The sequence below is a fragment of the Gymnodraco acuticeps genome, unplaced genomic scaffold (assembly GCF_902827175.1).
Source record: "Gymnodraco acuticeps unplaced genomic scaffold, fGymAcu1.1, whole genome shotgun sequence".
NCBI lineage: Eukaryota > Metazoa > Chordata > Actinopteri > Perciformes > Bathydraconidae > Gymnodraco > Gymnodraco acuticeps.
This window is the reverse complement of record NW_022992301.1, coordinates 18038-31602: the sequence shown is the minus strand read 5'-3', so window position 1 is coordinate 31602 and position 13565 is coordinate 18038. Positions and strand designations below refer to the sequence as shown.

At 41.4% G+C, this 13565-nt stretch overlaps 1 protein-coding gene across 2 annotated transcripts; it reads left to right on the top strand.

The window, feature by feature from the left end:
* The first annotated feature begins 267 nt into the window (after nucleotides 1-267).
* On the top strand, nucleotides 268-13482 carry LOC117541025. Of its 2 annotated transcripts, XM_034208068.1 has the most exons (5): nucleotides 268-384; nucleotides 4708-5067; nucleotides 5710-5775; nucleotides 5919-6017; nucleotides 12351-13482. In XM_034208068.1, the coding sequence occupies exons 1-5, from the start codon at nucleotides 339-341 to the stop codon at nucleotides 12473-12475; spliced, it is 696 nt and encodes a 231-aa protein (XP_034063959.1). In that variant the 5' UTR covers nucleotides 268-338; the 3' UTR covers nucleotides 12476-13482. The 2 variants fall into 2 exon arrangements, with proteins under 2 accessions (XP_034063959.1, XP_034063960.1); XM_034208069.1 differs by lacking the exon at nucleotides 5710-5775.
* Nucleotides 13483-13565: the final 83 nt, after the last annotated feature.

Below are 13565 nucleotides of genomic sequence, written 5' to 3'. Positions count from 1 at the left end.
CGCGACGCATTACTAACGTCATCATAACAGTATATGTGCGCGGCACTGTATAGTACAACCTTTACTAAGGAAAAAAGCTATTAAAAAGACACATTGTAGTTGCTTTTTTGTTTACTTTTTTAAGGGAAAACCAGCTTTTATTTGATTATCTGTGTTTAAGAAAGGAGACCCATTTAAAATGAGATTATGACTACCCTCATTACCCTCCCCCAACGTGTTTCTCTCAAATGTGGCGCGGGAAATTGTCTCGTTCATTCAACACTGAACCGGGCTGATAGGCGACACGTTCTCTTATTTATACCTTTTTTACTTTAAGTTGTCGCTGTATTTATCTAATAATGATCCAGAAGATACTTCTCCTGACACTTTTACACCTTGTCGTGGGTAAGTTAATTTATAAAGTTACATGTCAACTCCAGTTGGTGCGGTACCGCGTGCATTGGCGTGTTGTTATTTACCTAAACTGTGTTATTATGTTATAAACCTGACATTGACAGTATACGCTCTGTTCAAGTGTTTAATGTACTACGTTGAATTTAAGAATCGACCATAGATTATATATATATATAAATTGTCGACGTTGGTCAGAGACAAAATGGGTAATGACCAATTTTTTACTTGGTATGATGGATATTTGCATTTTTTTTTAATGACACGCAGTGGTGTAAAGCACATTTACATGTCAAGTACTGTACTTTACTACAATTTGTAGCTACTTGCTCTTGAGTATTTAATTTGTTGCAACTTCTACTCCACTACAGTTCAGAGGTAAATGGTGTACTTCTACTCCACTACATGTATTTAATACCTTTAGTTACTTCACAGATGTGGATGAATGATGTGAAATATAATCAAGTGTTGAATCAGACTTTAGTTCCACCTGGAGTAAATCCACCAGCTACCCTGCAGTATACAAAGTCATTCAAACTAGCTGCACCTTTACCAGCTTTGAGAACACTTTAATGATCCATCATTATAAAACATATCATAGATATTATGATGAAATGGACCAATCTGCACAACGACTACTTTTACTGTCGCTCCATAGATTGTGTTTATGAGGTTTTTGACGTTGGTCAGAGACAAAATGGTGAATTATAGTCGCCATTACTGTGTTTTTTGCTTGGTATGTTGGATTTTGTTTCATTTGAATCATGGCACTTAACTAAACCCTTATTTGAACCCTTACTTTTATCTTTAGTTAAGAGGTGTGGTAAATAAGTACACAATAAAAGCTGCATAGTGCATCCATCACATATTCTGTTTTTACCTGTATAGACCTATATATGTGTCTAAACTCATCTGCACTGTGTACCTTTCCATGTTGTTGTTTTCCTCTTTTTCCTGTTGCTTCTCTCACTCCTGAATGTCCCTACAGGCAAAGGTTTATCTGAATTACATTAGAAGACATTACTTTACGACACAGAATATGCAATACCTGCTTTGTGCTTGTTTCACATATTCATAACAGGTGCAAAGCAAAACTCTGTAGCTGAGATGATTGAAATGCAGGAAAGAGATTGCAGCACCTGTTGTTGTTGTTGTTGTGTGTGGACTGGAGAGTGTATTATTTTGAAAAATTATTGATTCGAAAACAATATGATACAGTACTATTACGTCTGGGTCTCTGTGTTTCATTAAAGCTCGGCTCTGTGTGTGTGTGTGTGTGTGGAACGAGCCATTGTGTGTGCGTGCGCGAGAGAGAGAGAGAGCGCACCGGTACCGGAGATCGTTGATGTTAGCTTCTGGTGCTAGCGAGCTACGCTAACGGATATAAGGAGTTTTTTCAACAACAAAGTGGAGGAGAGTCCTCTCCTGTCAGACTGAGAGACTCAGTGAGCTAAAGGACTCTCTCAGTGTTATCTCAGTGGGTCTCAAACATTTTGGTCACCATTAATGTAAACAATTATTTCCGAGGCACACGTTTATATGATCATTATAGTTGTAAAAAAATAAGAGAATACATGAAAAACAGGTATGAAATACTATATGACAGTAAAAAATGTATAAAGTTTAAAAGGGTGATTTATAAAATATCCATAAAGAAAAAATAAATCTGTTTACAGTTCTGTGTTTCATCTGGGTGTTGAGAGAGGTATCCATAGATCTCTTCATTTTGCTCTCAAAGATACCAGATTGATGCTTTAACTTCAATATTTAAAAATCTTCCCGGGGGAGCTTGCCCCGGACCCCCCTATGTGAGGTCCACACACCACCTGTAAAAATAGCACGTTACCCCTGCTTACACCTATATGCCGTGAGCTGATTATCGAGCCTTCATTGTAACAGTCACAGGTACACTGTGTGTATGCGTGGGGATTGTTGCAGTAGAACATTCCTCTGTAGCGACTGGTACATTAATGGGAAACCCTAAATGTTTGAGCACCCTCTATGAAACGTCAAGCTACCCCACAGCACCCCCAAAATAAATCTCTGGCGCCGCCACTGAGCCTGACTATTTGTGTTGGGGGGGGGGGCCGACTTTTTTTTTTCTCCAAAGGGGGGACCTGACAGAAAAAGTTTGAGAACCACTGATCTAGACTATCAAAGTGGATCTCAGGACAAGAGATGGAGCTAAAGCGGGACAATATATTGATATTCAGCTGAAATTGTATTTGATCCTGTTTTTTGGCTCCTTAGTGATTATTTTTAAATGTCCAGGGCTCGACATTAAGGACTGCCCGATGGCCCGGGGCCATCTAGTATTTAGCTCGGGCAATGAAGCCTCACCTGCTGGTTGCCCGATCGGGCAATCTATTATGCCAGTATCATGCAGCTGGCGGATCCAGTAATGAGTGACCCGACAGTAAAACTAAACATATCTATAAATAGTTTAGGTAGTTTGAGAGGTAGTTAAAATAGCTACGTGTGATATTCTAACCTGAAGTGTGTGTTTTGTCCGCTCACCGCTGCAGGTTATTATGCAGAGCTGCTTGTCGACTCGTCAGCAGCAGCTGATCTCTCTCTCCCGTCAGATTAGACTTCACTCGCGTTTATGTCCATATCGATCAGATCCAGCTAGTTCTAGCTAATGATATGACTACCTGCTTATTAAAAGACACCTAAACAATAAGTGTCGCTATGCAACAGGGTGAGGCCACAAAGTATAGCGCAGCATTATGCATTTGTTTACATGCCCACCGGAACCCCGAGGCATTACCAACAGATCAACGCACAATCAACCCATACAGGACATCTTTCTCCACATTACGTGTTAGACATTAGAATTGACTATTCTTGTCTGTCACATACTTTCTTGTCTGTCACATAAGTGGCGCAACTGAAGCGGTATTGCGCTAAAGGGAAATGATTTTGACCGAAGAGATTTAGATTTGCCGGCTAACGGGAACTCTGACGTCGCCATTTTGTGTGCTTGGCGGATGCGCTCGGCTCCTCTCGACTGCTGCTCGGGTCTGCTCGGTCAGCTTCTGGATGAAGAGGCATTCGTTCGACCAACTTACAGTAGATAACATTACAAACATTTTTAACAGGGGCCATAATAGTGTAAATAATGTTTGTTTTGGCGGTTATAACTGAATGTAATGTTTTCTACTTTTTTACATCTGGGAAGGCATTTGCCTTCATCAGATGGAAAGTGTCTTGACCAACAACTTAAGTATTTCTTATAGCGATGCAGGGCATGCAAGTGAGCAAACACAAACAAGAACAAACAAACAAGTGAAATGAAGAATAAAATTGAAATTGTACAATATAATATTGTGGTGGTTCATCTTATAATTCAGTCTAGAGAATGCACCAGACAGCATCTAAGACCTGCAAAAATCTAAATGTTCTAGGGGGAGGCCCCCCAAACCCTTCGTGCGTCATTTCTTCCACGAGCATTTTTCAGGGCAATCTCCATTGGGCTCAGGGCCATCTGTAAATTAGCTTAGATGGCCCAAAAAAATCCTTAATGTCATGCACTGATGTCAGTTTCTACTGTGTCTGAGTTCGCATTCACACCAGCCGTGTTTAGTCCGGTTGAACCCTGGTGCGTTTACCCGCTGGGTTCGTTTGGGTCGGTGTGAGCGCAGTCTGAGACCTCTGCAGTGAACTAAACAACCGGACTCTGGTTCTAAAAGAGGTGGTCTCGGACCGCTGGCTAGTGCACCAAAACACAGGAGGCGTAGTATTCACGAGTCACAAGAACGTGGATGTCTTCAACATCTTTAGCGAAAGAGTGAAGCAGAACGAAGTGTTGACCAGTGCGGTGTAAAGTAGAAACAACTATCATACTAAAAACTACACATAGAAGTCAGAGCCAGCTGTCGTCGGTGAAACCTCCTCCTGACTGCAGAACGTCTCATTGTGTTGTAATGTTTATAATGTAATCATCAGTCTGCTAGAGTCAGTTGATGATATGCTCTCCAGATCAACAGCAGCATGAAAATAACCGGCTCCAAAGCTCCGGTAGAAATTGTCGGGATTTGCGTTTCCCCCCTTAATGTCTGACCAATGGCTGAACAGTATTTCCGAGCACATGACTTGTGTTTAAAGTTTATACTCGGTTTGAGTTTTGCCCGTGGGAACGCAAACCGAACCTTCTGAAAAATTAAACGATGTAATAAACTGTCTGTCTGACCAGAGAAGCGACTTTTAGGTGTGAATGCGACCTTAATGTCCGAATGTTTTACATGTTATTTTACTTGTTGTTTGGACGTGCTGTAAATCTTCAGAAGTGTAAAAGGTGTTACCTTTGTTTCCCAGCAGCGCCTCGTCCTGCCAGCCCTCAGATGATCCAGGCGGATGAAGGAGAAAACGCAACAGTCTGGTGTCGCTTCATTCGCCCTGAAGACTTCGCCCCTACAGCATTGCACTGGACCGTTAACGTCACCAAGGATGTCCTCTTCTCTCGACATAAAGGATGGATTGATCCTGACGCAGCAGATGCTCAATACACACTCAGGACTTCTGTGAACCGGGAGGACCTGGCCAGAGGAATCCTGCTGGTGAACATCTCCAATGTGACTCCGTCTGACAGCGGAAACTACGAAGGTGTCGTCATTGGAAAGCTTGCAGGCCACGACGACCCTTTGGAGTTGAACTGTTCTGTCGAACTCATCGTTGGTAAGAACTAGGGATGGGAACGATTAATCGAATATTCAAATATGAGTTATTAATTTTTTTTGTTTTTTGGGAGGGATGCCTAAGTTGATAACATTATCAAATTGAATAATTCAATGTATACGACAGAACAATCTCACTGGTCCCCGGCTTGAGCTTCAACATCAGGATCCATGTATTTGTGATCCTCTCCAGAATGGAAGTCATCACATACAGAGCATCAACTAGTTCCTGAGCAGTGTCCTTCACATGCTGATATCCAAGAGAGGGAGTTACACAGTCACAAGATGGAGGAACAGAAAGCAGTATTCAATGTTTACTTCAGATTAGCTCCATGTCAGAAATGAGCATGCAGGTGCTCTGAAGACCAGAAACCACACCATGTGACAAATACCTGAGATGATCAGCTACCAGATCAACACAGGCTAACTTAGCATGTTGGCTCCTCCTGTTACTTTATTCTCTTGTAGCAAACATACACTTTGCTAAAAGGGATAAACACAGAAGATACGTAACAACATGGTTGTTGTTTTCCTCACGTGCTTCTCAAGGCTTATTTTCTGTATTTCTGTTTAAGAGGAACATAAAGAAACTGCAGAAAAGAGAGAACCTTGTTCCCTAATAAGACCCTTTCCATTGAAACAGAGAAGGAGGAACAGAGCAAGAGCAAGGACTCGGGAGCACCTGCTCCTCCAGCTGAGGGAGATCCCGGTAAATGTCCTTTCAATATTTAACAAATGAAAGAAAATACATGTTTAACTATTAAATATTTAAATCAATGAATTTCTCCAACACATATAATGTTGGGGGGAAAACTGAACCACCTCTGATTCTGCCCTTCTTTCAACTCTCAGCTGCAGAGCAGAGGAACCATGTCCTCGGTGTCCTGATTCTTGTTGCTTTCCTTGCTGTCGTTATCGCTGTTGGGATTCTGGTGGAACGTGGAGTGATCCGTAAGTTCCTGCTCCAAAGAATTGTTTTATCAGTTTTGTGAATCTTGCTGGAACTCTGAACTTAAATGCACGTAGGGTAGGATTTCCTAAAGCCCATGTATTGATTGACTCGTACTAAATAATCCCTCAGCATCGTCTCTAGCAGTGTGCTGACCTCAGACTGACATGTTTTACATTTTGATTTCACTCTGTTTAGAGGATAGGGTTTCTAATGTTAGAATATTGTTTCTGATCAAGCGCTCCTAGTGAAGTGATCATTAACCATCACTGGAAATATCAGCGCCGAAAAACATTGAACCACAACTTCATCCAACTATCATTTCAAGATTCAAAGGCGTTATCGTCACATGCTCACAGTGGCGTTCACTGTACAAAAGTGGTGGGGCACGAAAAAACTTAGATGTGTATTATATATATATATATATATATATATATATATATATATATATAAGCTTCTGGTGCTTTTTTAAACACGTAAACAAATAGCTGGCTATCCATGGTTCCGATAGGATAGAGCAGGGGTCGGCAACCTTTTTGATATGAAGTGCCATTAAAAAAAATATATTTTATCAGCGTGCCAACGATCATGAATTATCAATTATCAAGATCGCTCTATCTAGCCCGACTAGAGAGAGAGGAAGAGAGAGATAGAGAGAGATGAAGATGAGAGAGCGAGCGAGAGAAGCGAGAAGAGAGAAGAGAGACGAGAGAGAGAGAGAGATGCAGAGAGAGATAGAGAGAGAGAGTCATGAGTAGAGAGGAGAGAGAGAGAGCGAGAGAGAGAAGCGCGAGAGTAGAGAGAGGAGAGAGCGAGAGAGAGATATAGCGGAGAGATTAGAGGAGAAGAGATGACGTAAACGTGGGAGGAAGAGAGAGAGAGGAGCATGATCGCTCTCTGATAGTAGTAGCGACTAGAGCTAGATGAGCGTCTATTCCTCTCTATCTTTCTGCTATCTATATATCATAGCTACTATAGAGTACTCTCTCTCTCTCTCTATATCTCTCTCTCTCTCTCTCTCTCTCTCTCTCTCTCTCTCTCTCTCTCTCTGACAGCATCTCATGCAGCTCACTGATCCAGTAATGAGTGACCCGACAGTGAAGAATAAATATATTTATAACTAGTTTAGTTCCAGAGGTAGATAAACTAGCTAAGTGTGTTAGGTCTAACTCTTGTGTGTGTGTGGCTCCGCTTACCGGTCCGTCTCAGCGGGTGGAGCTGCAGGATTTCTGCTTCACACACGTTGCATTCCGCTATTTTATTGTCATTTTCGGACTCCTTAAAAATCTGCCAGACCGGTGAAGCCATGTTGGCGAGCTTGTTTTGCCGCGCACAGAGAAAAGTGTCATGTATTTTACGTCATGCGATCGGCTCTCGCGATCGGCATTTTTTGAGAGCACCGATCTATCGGTCGATATCGATCGGCGGCCGATCGATCAGAGCATCCCTAACTTACATGATGCCGAATTTAACAAACACATTTAAATAATTGGTTTAAACGGCATAATAATAAGGACGATCGTCCGTTCTGTGATTCTACAGAACACACATGGCCAGTCCGCCCCTTTGTAGCATGTTATTTCGATGAGAGATGAGCAGATCGCCACTGGGCTTTCAACTAAAGACACAGCCCGCAAACACTGCGGCATTTGTACAGCTCCTTATGGGTACTGCAATTTGTGAAGTGCTCCTCCGTGGTGAAACGATCAGCACTGCACCACGGAGGAAAGCGGCAGAAAGTCGCCTGGAGTTAAAGAGAGCGGGGCTGCGTTGCGTGCATGGCTTCCTTCTAAGGCTGTGCGATTATGGCAAAAATCATAATCACGATTATTTGGTCAATAATTGATATCACGATTATTTTGACGATTATTCTTTGACCATTTATTGAACTTTAAAACAAATAATATTTTACCAATAAACAAGATCAATAAATTTGTTGGAGCGCACTTCCAAAACCATATAAACATATATTATTAATATGATAAATAAAAATAAATTAGACCAAAAATAAATGAAATCAAATATGTTGCAGTGCACTGTCACAACCTACTGAACACTCCTTCACATATAGCCAACATGTTGGTAAAACATATTCAACATATTCCAACTCAGTTAAACGTTGAAGGCTGGCCCACCGTCATGGTCCAGAAGTAACAGGAAATAAATGTTGAACTACAATTTAAGACCAAATAAAAATGTTTTGGCCACCATGGCAAATGCTGGTAGGGCTGCTCATGTCATCTCTTAAAGATTTTTTGCAAGAAACACCAGCCTGTTGACATGGTCTGGTTTCAGAGATGAGCGCAGGCAGGTGACGATATGTACTGAAGACCCTCTCTGAAGAGGAACTTGTGGCAGTGCTGCCACAGATGACACAGGACAAAAAGAAAAGACTCTGAAGAACCCTTTCTTTGCCATTATATAAAATAGTGTTGCTACAAAAGTATAAATGAGGCTTACTAATAAGACAACTCAGATCTGAAGCTACTCAGGAATCTGCTGCCAAAGTGCAATAAAAAAGACAACATTAATAGAATCAAACCCATTTTTGTAGCATTTTATTAGAGTATACAAATAAATGCCTTTAAAATAGGATGCAAGCAACACTAGTTTCTGAACTGATAGACTATAATCAATTTAAACAGAACAGATCTGAATGTTTGCATTCTTATACCATTTTGTACAATAATTATCATGAATAAATTCAAACAAACTAAAACTTACAGCAGATTAATAACGTATCTAACTTGAGTTTTTATTATATCAAAAACTTGTTGAAATGCAACTGTTATTTTTACTGTTCCCCAAAAGCTCATCGGCAGCCTCCAGGAATGCTTCTTTCACAACTTCGCCGTCTTCGAAAGACTTCATGTGTTTCGCAAGAACGTGACTGACCCGATAAGATGCTCTGGTAGCAGCCTTGCTCTTGTTGTTGGGCCTGGTGAAAATGGACTGCTGTGCATTTAGCTGTCCTTTCAGGCCCCTCCCCTTTTGGAGCGTAGGGCAGAATTAGGAGGGAGTTCCGTCTCGTTTGTGCACTGTTTTGAAATTACCCTTCTTCGATAAAGCCACGCTCGCATTGCAGATGACAGATGGAGTTTGAATTGGAATAGATACACAAATAATCATCCTCCCACTCGGAGTGAAAATTATATATTTTGGGCTTTTTTGCTTCTGCCATAATTATAGTCTTGTGTGTGCGGACTGTCACTCCTGTTGACACGGACAATGTCAGCGAAATAGTGCACTGCCCATCAGCCACGCCCCGACACATGGGGTGACGCCGGCCAATCACAAAGCTTTGATGCGTTCAAGTGCATTATTCTGGCACAGGAAGATTATGTTACTGGACATTAACGATAAAACAGAATATTGTTGTTCTATTTTTAGATACATCTCGCGATCGACTGGTTGGGCACCCCTGGGCTAGACCATAGGTCCGTTGTGGTGGCAAAGTAGTCAGCTGAAGCCACATCTCTCTCAACTTCCCCACGGCATTTGTCATATAGCGCAGGCAGCGCAGACCTGCTGAAATAATACCGAGACGGCATCGCGTAACGCTTGTCCAATGTGTTGACAAGTTGCTTAAAGCCCTGGTTGCTAACAGTGCTAACTGGGCACATATCTTTAGCGATGTGAAATGTAATGGCACCTGTAATATCTCTGTGTCTGAAAGCTCGTCGCGTAGGCCGTTGCTCTGTACAATGCGTCCTGAATCGATGACTGTGATGATGTGGTGGATGAAGTCGAGCGGGCATCTGCTTTTTGTTGTATTACTGCCCGGTCGTATTGCACGTTGTGGTTGTATTTCAGATGATTAAAGAGATTGGTTGTGTTAGCGTGTGGTGCCAACACAACCTGGTAACAAATCCTGCACTGTACTTTGTTTTGCTCCACGTCGGACTCCTGAAAGCCAAAGTACTTCTAAATAGTAGAAATAGTTGTACCCTTCTTTTTTCTGACACCTTCGCTCGTGCTGAACACGTCGCCGAGTGGGCTTTTAGGGAGGGGCGAAAGCGCACCCAGCAAATAATCGTATTTAGTCAATTATGCTGTTTTCATAATCGTCGCAAGCCGTAATCGCGATTAAAATACGATTAAAATACGATTAATTGCACAGCCCTACTTCCTTCTGCAGCTAACGGGCGCTCTGGCGGCAGTCCCGTTCAGGATCCCAAATAAAATTTCAATATTTTGCACACTTATTCCATTTATTCCTAGTGTGCCACTGATAGAGAGAGGGGGGGGGTGTCGCTCTATGCAATTCAATGGGACTCCCTGATAGTTGAACATCGACGCTAAAGGGCCCCCCACTGCGTTGAACGTGACGCCAAGGGATCCTGACATACAGGACGAGTTGGGAGGGAGAATGTGTTGGACACGGACGAGAATACTCATTTCCGGCAGCGAGCGCTGCGTGCCTAGCAACCACGTTACGATGAAAACGGCGACAAGGGAAATACTGTTTTCACGCCGAGAGATGGCGATAACTTCACATGAAGACTGGCCAATCTAAAACCTCTTTAGTAACGTAGTACATTTACATTAGCTTGACAAGAACGGAAAAAAGATTCGTATTCTCCACTAATGTCTGTTATAGTGACCAAAAGTCGTGATAGAGGCTTGCTTGTCAACATCCGGGTATTTCTGCACTGGTGGGCCAAGTTAACAACACCGTGTCACAATATCAGTCGATCCAGCAGAGCAATAGCCTGGAGGCAAAACACAGAAGATCAACAAAAGATGTGACATCAGATGAACTTACCAAAGCTGAAGTAGACGGTCAGCTTCATTCATTTTCTTTCCGTTTTACTGATTTTAATCGCTATACGCTGCTCTCTCTCGTCTCCTCTTCACATCTACACTTTTCGCGGCACACGTACTTGCAGCCAATCAGCTCTGAATTATGAGATGACGTTTGCCAGCACTTTGCCCCTATGGTGATTATTGTTTGCCGCACACATTAGAAAAACACTCTGAGCATGCGCAGTGTAGTTTTTACAGCACACGTTCACTTGGACCAGGGGTGAGGAAACCTCCGGGCCGTATATACGGACCGCGAGACCATTTGGTACGGCCCTCGAGGTCATTTATAAACACACGCAAAAATTAAAGAAATCTAGACCGCAAAATAATGAAAGTTTTGGTGGTCATGCCACAACCGTGCACGTGCGTGCATGTGCGTGCACGTGCGTGCGCGCGTCATGGTGAGATCTCTGGATTGAGAGGTTTCTTTTTCTTTGCACAGCATGAAAGAAAGGTGAAATGAATGGGCTGTGATTTTAGTTTTTTTAAGCAGAGGTCAATAATTTGTACGGCCCTCGGAGGATGTTGTAACAATTGAAATGGCCCTTGAGAGAACAAAGGTTCCCCCCCCCCTGCTGCAGACACTAATTACAGGAACGCAGACTAAAACAGCAATTTACAGACGAATCACATTAAAATATATTTTAAGATTTATTTAGCTTTTTAAAAATGATTATTTGAATGACTTTCTGCTGACACTAGGTGGCGCTGTGCCCCTGAGGACCAGTGCACTGCATGCACAGTAGCTACAGTGGAGAAAGGGCAATGCATCATATTTATATAAGACATAAAACAATACAACTAATTAAAAGATACGAATAGAGCAGGTAATGTTGCGAGACCAAAGTAATGCAGATGAAGTCAACTATATACATGTCAACAATAGATAAATGCAAGAGGCTAAATAATGAACCGAATGTTGTGGGTGACCGAGTGAATGCATGAGTCTATATACATGTAAACATAATAAGATAACAGAAGGTATAGATCAATTGTAAGATGCAAACAACTCTGTAGCTCTGTAGCAGCAGGCGCAGAAATCTGTTCTCAGATCTGTCTCAATATCATTTGAACAGATCAACAAGCTTTGTGCAAATGTGTGTCTGTGAGTGGTGGAGAGTTACAAATGGACTTACTTAAGAACATGTTGAGGTACTTTACCCGAGTGTTTTCAGTGTATGCTACTCTATACTTCTACTCCACTACATCTAAAATAATGATATTGTAGTTTTCTTCCACTACAGTTATTTGAAACTTTAGTAACTTTTCAGATTTAGATGATTGTCTAATACAAACGTATAATATGACTTAAAGTGAACAAACAGTGTCCAATATCAGAATATAAGGCAATGGCTTAGGAGAGAAACTCCCTCTGAGGGAGCACAGGGATTGTAGCCTTTGCAGACCATTTACATGCACTGAAACCTGAAGAACTGCAGGAGAGGGAGAACCCAGAGAGCAGGGCCTCAGAACACACAACCTGTCCTTATTGTATGAAGTCTCTAAAACTGTGTTTAATGTTTTCACAGGGATTTGTAAGAAAGAAGGAGAGCCGAAGACCTCAGAGGGAGATCAGCAGAGCGCTGCAGAAGAAGGCCTGGTGGGGTCAGAGGTCACAGACAGCAACAATCAACCATCACATACGGTCTATTAAAGGGTCAATCAAGGCAGAATAGACCTTTCTATATCCCCTGACAAACATAGGGCTGGGCCATCAATCAATATAACATCTGTATTGTGACAGACGAGGTATCAAGTTGGATTCGTGATATATGTGTTCTCTCTTCCATGTTTTTAAAGCAGCATTACATTGAAACATGTCATTCACAAACTAGCATTACCTGTTTTACCCACTAGGTGGTGATATCCATGTGACTTAAAGAAAATATATATATAAATCCTGCAGTTTCATCACAATAACGACATCAGAAGATATTGTGATGAATTACCCATACTGCCAGGTCCTAGAATAAACCATCTCTTTATAAGGTTTAAAATAATGATGTCCTTTTATAAGTAATTTATTAGAGACAAATCTAAACGTCCTTATATGATATGTTTCATCACTAATTGACCCAGGAGTCTTTCAGGTCACTAAACTCTTAGTTATTACATTTGGAAAAACATTCATCAGCGTTTCTGATGAGCAGAAAGAGATTGATCAATTTAATAATAACAACAATCTATTAATTGGTATCAAAATGTCTTAAATCAATCTTTCAAACATTGTTTTAAACTCCGAAAGAAGGGAAGGATATTACGAATCTTATTTTTTTTATAAAATGTTAATTTCTTTGTATTTTCTGGAAAGGGTTATTTTTGTAAAATTGGTCTTGAATTTAATTCTGAGTGGCATCAAAAGGTCTGGAATCTGACTCGTTGAATTATAAGATTGTTTCCAGAGCCTTGTTGAGTCTCTGCCACCAAGAGTTAAGACAAAAGAGGGTCCTCCACTATCAAGGGGAACCTCAGGGGTGTCCAAACTGCTGCCTGTTGTCCACTTTGAATTGTCCCTCAGCAAACTCTCAAAGTTTATTGCAATACGGCCCAAATGTGACTCAATGACTGGACATCAAACACACTGTTTCCACACATTCATGTAAATATGTCTAATATGTATATGAGTCGTTTAAATAAAGTTTTTTACTATTTACCAGAAAACTGCTTTGGACCTTTTCTCTTTGTATTTACCGGTTGTTGGATTTGTTTTGAATGTTGTCCTCCATTTGTTAATATATATTCTA